The sequence below is a fragment of the Daucus carota genome, chromosome 7 (assembly GCF_001625215.2).
Source record: "Daucus carota subsp. sativus chromosome 7, DH1 v3.0, whole genome shotgun sequence".
NCBI classification, from domain to species: domain Eukaryota; kingdom Viridiplantae; phylum Streptophyta; class Magnoliopsida; order Apiales; family Apiaceae; genus Daucus; species Daucus carota.
The window spans coordinates 10,763,544-10,769,217 of NC_030387.2; the positions used below are offsets into that span (position 1 = coordinate 10,763,544).

The 5,674-nt window shown below is 37.4% G+C and overlaps 1 protein-coding gene across 1 annotated transcript; it reads right to left on the bottom strand.

The window, feature by feature from the left end:
- Nucleotides 1–2,034: 2,034 nt before the first annotated feature.
- Nucleotides 2,035–4,573, bottom strand: LOC135147888 (uncharacterized). The gene is made up of 3 exons (XM_064081924.1): nucleotides 3,067–4,573; nucleotides 2,325–2,532; nucleotides 2,035–2,263 (listed from the first exon to the last, which is right to left on the bottom strand). Exons 1-3 carry the CDS (start codon nucleotides 4,571–4,573, stop codon nucleotides 2,035–2,037), a joined length of 1,944 nt encoding a protein of 647 aa, XP_063937994.1.
- Nucleotides 4,574–5,674: the final 1,101 nt, after the last annotated feature.

The window sequence follows — 5,674 nt, forward strand, 5'->3', positions numbered from 1 at the left end:
TATCATATTATTTTCATGCAATTGTAAAAGAGAGTTTTGTCTATGACACCTCTAGTGAAACCATTTTCAAGTAAAAATTCAGAGAGAGTGTCATACCAGCTTCGTGGTGACTGCCTGAGTCCATAAAAAGCTTTAAACAAGAAGTATACAAAATCAGCAAACTCTGGATTTTCAAAGCCAGGGGCTGTTTAAGATAAACTTCCTCTTCAAGCTTTCCATTCAGAACTGCACTTTTCACATCCATTTCATAAACTTTAAAGTTAGAGTGTGCAGCAAATGCAAGAAAAATTCTGATCGCCTCAAGACGTGCAACTGGCTCGTAGGTTTCATCAGACGCAATTCCCTCTTCCGAGGAGTAACCTTTAGCAACCAGTCTGGCTTTGTTTCGTACAACAATGCCATCACCATCAAGCTTATACTGGTAGACCCATCCAATTCCAATAACAGACTTTATCTTTGGTCTTGGAACCAGGGCCCAGACTTCTTGTCTCTCGAATTGATTAAGCTCTTCTTGCATGGAAAGAACCCAATCCAGATCGGCTAGTGCATCTTCAATTTTCTTCGGTTCTTCTTGAGAAAGAAAACCCGAATATAGACATTCATTTTGAGTTGCACTCCTAGTCCGAACACCAACATCCGGATCACCAAAAATTAGATCAAAGAGATGATCTCTACTCCAGATCCTCTCCCTTGGAAGATTTAATCTTGATGATTCGCCAGAACTATCATTGTGATGTTGTGTTTGACCGGTTGATCCACCATCTCCCCCTAAGTTGCTGCCAGGTTGACTAGATGATCCACCACTGGTACTAGTAGAGGCTTCATTGTTTCCATTGTCTCCTCCACCATTACCTGGATCATAATCACCATTGTTAGTCTCATTACCTGTTGCAGCATCAGGTTATTCATCGTCATCATCCGAGCCTGAGTTCAGATAATCATCAAAATTTACTGACTCAGATGGATCTTCAATTTGGATACTTGGGAGTCTAGTGTCGTCAAAAGTAACATTGACACTTTCCTTGACTTGTAATTGATCAATGATAAACACCTTATATGCTCGAAGAGAATAACCAACATAAAAATGCTTGAAGTGCTTTGGGTTTAAAATTGCCACGATGTTCATCTCCAACCTTAAGCACAAAGCATTTAGCTCAAATACATGAAAGTACTTGACCGTTGGTTTCTTTTCGTTCATACGCTCATAAGGAGTTTTCATGTGTTCCTTGTTGATCAGAGTTCGATTCTGGGTATAACAAGCAGTATTCACAGCTTCAGTCCAAAAGTAGATGGGCAACCTTGATGTGCTTAGCATTGACCTTGCAGCTTCAATCAAGGTACGATTCTTCCTTTCTACTACTCCATTCTGTTGCGGAGTCCTTGGCGCTGAATATTGTCTTTTATCCCTTGTCGGAGCAAAATCTATTGAGAGTTTCATTCTTAAACTCGGTTCCATTTTTTTTTGAACTTATTTCTCTGACACAAAGTTTATCATTCGAATCCAACTCGATCTCCTTGATAAGATCAATTATCAATTGCGGAGTTTCATCCTTAGAATGTAGGAATAAAACCCATGTGAACTTAGAGAAGTCATCAGCAATCACCAAGGCATATCTCTTTCTTGATAAAGACATCACATTGACTGGACCAAATAAATCCATATGTAATAGTTGCAGTGGTTCAGTAATGTTACTGGTGTCTGTGCCTTTGTATGATGCTATATTAGCCTTCCCTTTCTGACATGCCTCACAAAGTCCTTGTAGAGTGAATTCCAAAGGAGGCAGTCCTCTCACCAAATCCCTCTTGACCAAAGAGTTCACAATTTTAAAATTAAGGTGAGACAGCTTCTTATGTTATAGCCAACTATCTTCAGGTGAAGCCTTTGAATAGAAACAATTATCCTCATCATTGGTTCCTGAATTGAGATCAGCTACGTATAAGTTAGCTTTTCTTACTCCACAGAGAGCAAGACGGTCATCTTTAGTGTGAGATATCAAATACTTTTCCTTGACAAAGTTTACTTGGAATCCCTTGTCACAGAAGATTGTGCTTGAGTCCTTCAACCAAAGAAACTTTTTCAATGATAACATTTCCAGCATGTAAATTGCCATATCCCATAGTACGACCTTTGCTGTTATCTCCAAAGGTGACAATTGGGCCAGCTCTCTCAATCACATTTGATAGCAGGGCTCTATCACCGGTCATATATCTAGAAGATCCACTATCGAGGATCCATACAACCTTTTCAACCTTGTTTGGCTCCCTGCACATATCAAACGAATTAAACCATCTTCGGAACCCAAACTTGGTTGGGCCCGGCATACTTAAAGAATTGACCTTTGTCAGCTTTGACAATAGATCCTGTTCGAATAACATTAGCATCCACCTTGACTGTACTTACTTTCCTACAAACAGCCTTGAACACTTTAGGTTTAGGCTTAGGAACATAAGTATCCTTCTTGATAGGAGAAGGACCAGCAGTCTTGGTTTTTGCAAACTTACTATTCATGTGCTTTCTAGGTGTTGTGTTTTCTTTGTTAGCATGCATACTTTTGAAATAAGCAGACATTACATTAAACGCACACAACATGCAATTATCAACACCACAAGGTTTATGGCACATATCAACTAAATGAACAGTAGGCATGTTATTCAGAACAACAGGGGGTTTAATAGTTTCTACATTAACATTTTCAGAAGTTCTAATGTTATTAGTAGAAGAGCATGTATTGTTATCATTCCTGCATTTAACAAACTTATTAGGCTTGTTGAAATTATTCTTTAAGCCATTGGCACCTATGCCAGCTTTGGGCGAACTGAATGTGCCCTCAACTTGCATTGGCTCTACAGATGCCAAAATCTCCCTCTCATTCTCAATATCCTCTAAATTCATTTCATATTTAATAATCACGGGCATATCAAGTAATGGTTCTGCGACAGGGGTTTTGAATAAAGGTTTGGGAGCATCCTTTAAAACATGTGGGATACCCCTGTCTTCAGCACTCTTAACAAAAGGAGTTATATTACTAGCCTTACCTACCGACTTGTTGTAATCGAAACCTATACCAACTTTCCTTTTAATCACTTGTTGGTCAACTAGGTTCTTAACAATATTAGTCGACTCCTTATAAGCAAGGCACCTAACCTTCTCTTCAGCTAACTGCTCATTCAACTTTTTCTCCCTAAATTCTAACACTTCGACTTTATTAGTCTGAGTCAATAACTGACTAGTTAGTTGTTCAATTTTAGGGGTGAGAACAAGTTTTTCTTTTAACTTTAACTCATGAACTTCTTGCTTTAAAGCTTTGTGTTCAAGAGTCAGAGCTTTGAGCTTATTACGAGCGTCATCACGTTCAAGTCCTAATTGCATAAATAGTTTAGGGCAAGTAGGATCTACCGGAAATCCACCAGTGCGATGTGGAGGTTTAGAAGGTTCCATGAAAGCCATTAGAGCAACATTCCCCCGCTCTTCCTCCTCTTCACTATCTGTGTCATCCCAGCTTTTTCCTTTTGCCACATAGGACTTCCCTTGGATGCTTTGGCCTTGATGCTTCTTTAGCAGAGCCTCATATTTCTGCTTTAGCTCGTCATAAGATTCTTCCTTCTTTGCCAGCTGATTGGGCTTCTTGCACTCCGATGCAAAGTGACCAGGCTCATCACAGTTGAAACATTTAAACTTGCTTCGATCAACCATCCCAGTCTTATAAGCCCCTTTTGAAGTGGACGAAGATCCCCCTTTCTGGAATTTATTACCAGAAGATTTAAATCTGTATGAGGGATTCTTCCTGAATCTCATGTTGCCAAACTTCCTGGCAAACATAGCAAGAGATTCATCCTCCAGCTGATCAAACTCTTCCATCGAGTAAAATTCATCATCTCCCGTACTTACTGAAGTATGTCCCATTTCCGGCACAACATACTCTTGGGAGCTTCTTGAAGGTACAACAACCTTCCTTTCTTTCACAAGAGGTGATTGTATTATGAGGGCAGTAGAATTACTGACAGACGTAGACGTGTTCAGTGTCTTTCCCCATCCGTATCTCTGTTTAGTTTGAGCCTGTTCCAATTCATAGGTTTTCAGAACCCCATACAGCTGTTCCAATGAGATCTCTGTCAAATCTCTGCTTTCTCTGATGGCGGTTATCCTATGCTCCAGATGCTCAGGGAGTGTCAGCAAAAACTTCAGGTTCATCTCTTTGTTGTCGTAGTATTTCCCGTTCAGATTCAGATTGTTTATCAAATTGTTGAATCTGATGAATACTTCAGAAATTCCTTCTCCGGGATTAGAACCAAATTGCTCATATTGAGCCACAAGAATTTCCTTCTTGTTTTCCCGTACTTCCTCAGATCCTTCATTGATAATTTGCAGAGTGTCCCATATCTGCTTAGCACTTGTACAATTGACAACATTATTGTACATTATTGGATCCAATGATTCGATCAGAATGAGCTGTAGAGTTACATCCAGATTTATCAGCTCATTATCCTCATCCGAGAACTCAGTAGGTGTTTTCAGATAGGTTCTGTGAGGAATAGTAACTCCATCTTCAGTATGTTCCAGGATAATATTCATTGGGGGCGAAAGACCCTTCGTCAAAATATTTATGTATTTTTTATTCGCCGCCCGGAGGAACAAAAGCATGTGTCTCGTCCAGAGACCAAAATTAGCCTTGTCAAAAGGTGGAATTTTAATGCTGCTAATTTTTGCGGTAGACATGGTAGAAGATTGAGTGTTTGAGTGTTTGGGAAAAGATTTGGATTTTGAAAGAAAAATAATTTTTGGAATAAAATTATCTCGAATTAAAAATTATTTGAAAAAAGATTTGAACGAAAAATAATTTTTGATCAAAAATAATTTTTGGAATAAAATTATTTCGAATTAAAGATTGTTTGGAAAAATATTTGGAAGAAAAATAATTTTCGATCAGAAATAATTTTTGGAATAAAATTATTTCGAATAAAAAATTATTTGCGAAAAGATTTGAAATAAAAATAATTTTTGATCAGAAATAATTTTTGGAATAAAATTATTTCGAATAAAAAATTATTTGGGAAAAGATTGGATTTTTGAAGGAAAAATAATTTTCGGTCAGAAATAATTTTTGGAATAAAATTATTTCGAATAAAAAATTATTTGGAATTTTTAGAAATTTTCAGAGTGAGTGTAGGATCTGATAAGGTAGATTGTAGAAGGGGGGGTTGAATACAATCGTCACAAAATTCGCGCGGAATAAATCTGATTTAAATAAAACAGGATAATCAGATTTTAATTAATTAAATAAACAAGGTTCAAGTAAAAAGTTATTTAAACTTGAAAGTCGTTATTAAATTAATTAAGGTTCAGTTTTAATGTCCACTAAATATTTTAGAATAAATTTGACAGGAAGTATTCTAATTTAGGGATTAAAACAACCGAATGATCAAAGCACAGGAAACTGTGGATTTAACGAATAGCAAGTTACAAACAACTTGAAAGTTTACAAGGCAATGAACATTGAACAAATGAAGTGGTGAAGCCATATTTATAGGCAAACCATTGAACTAATATGACAAAGCTAGGCATGACAACCCTAGGAAGCTTTATGACAATCTAAACAAGTGCTATGACAAAAGGTATGACAATTAGAAGCATTGTCATGGCACAAGTGAGAAGGTATGACAATCTAAGAGAAGG

Coding starts and splice junctions, on each gene's coding strand:
- LOC135147888 (XM_064081924.1), bottom strand. CDS start 4,573: ATGAATATTATCCTGGAACATACTGAAGATGGAGTTACTATTCCTCAC. Junction 2,533..3,066: donor AGTGATTAAAAGGAAAGTTG/GTATAGGTTTCG, acceptor ATGCTAACAAAG/AAAACACAACACCTAGAAAG. Junction 2,264..2,324: donor GACAAAGGTCAATTCTTTAA/GTATGCCGGGCC, acceptor TGATATGTGCAG/GGAGCCAAACAAGGTTGAAA.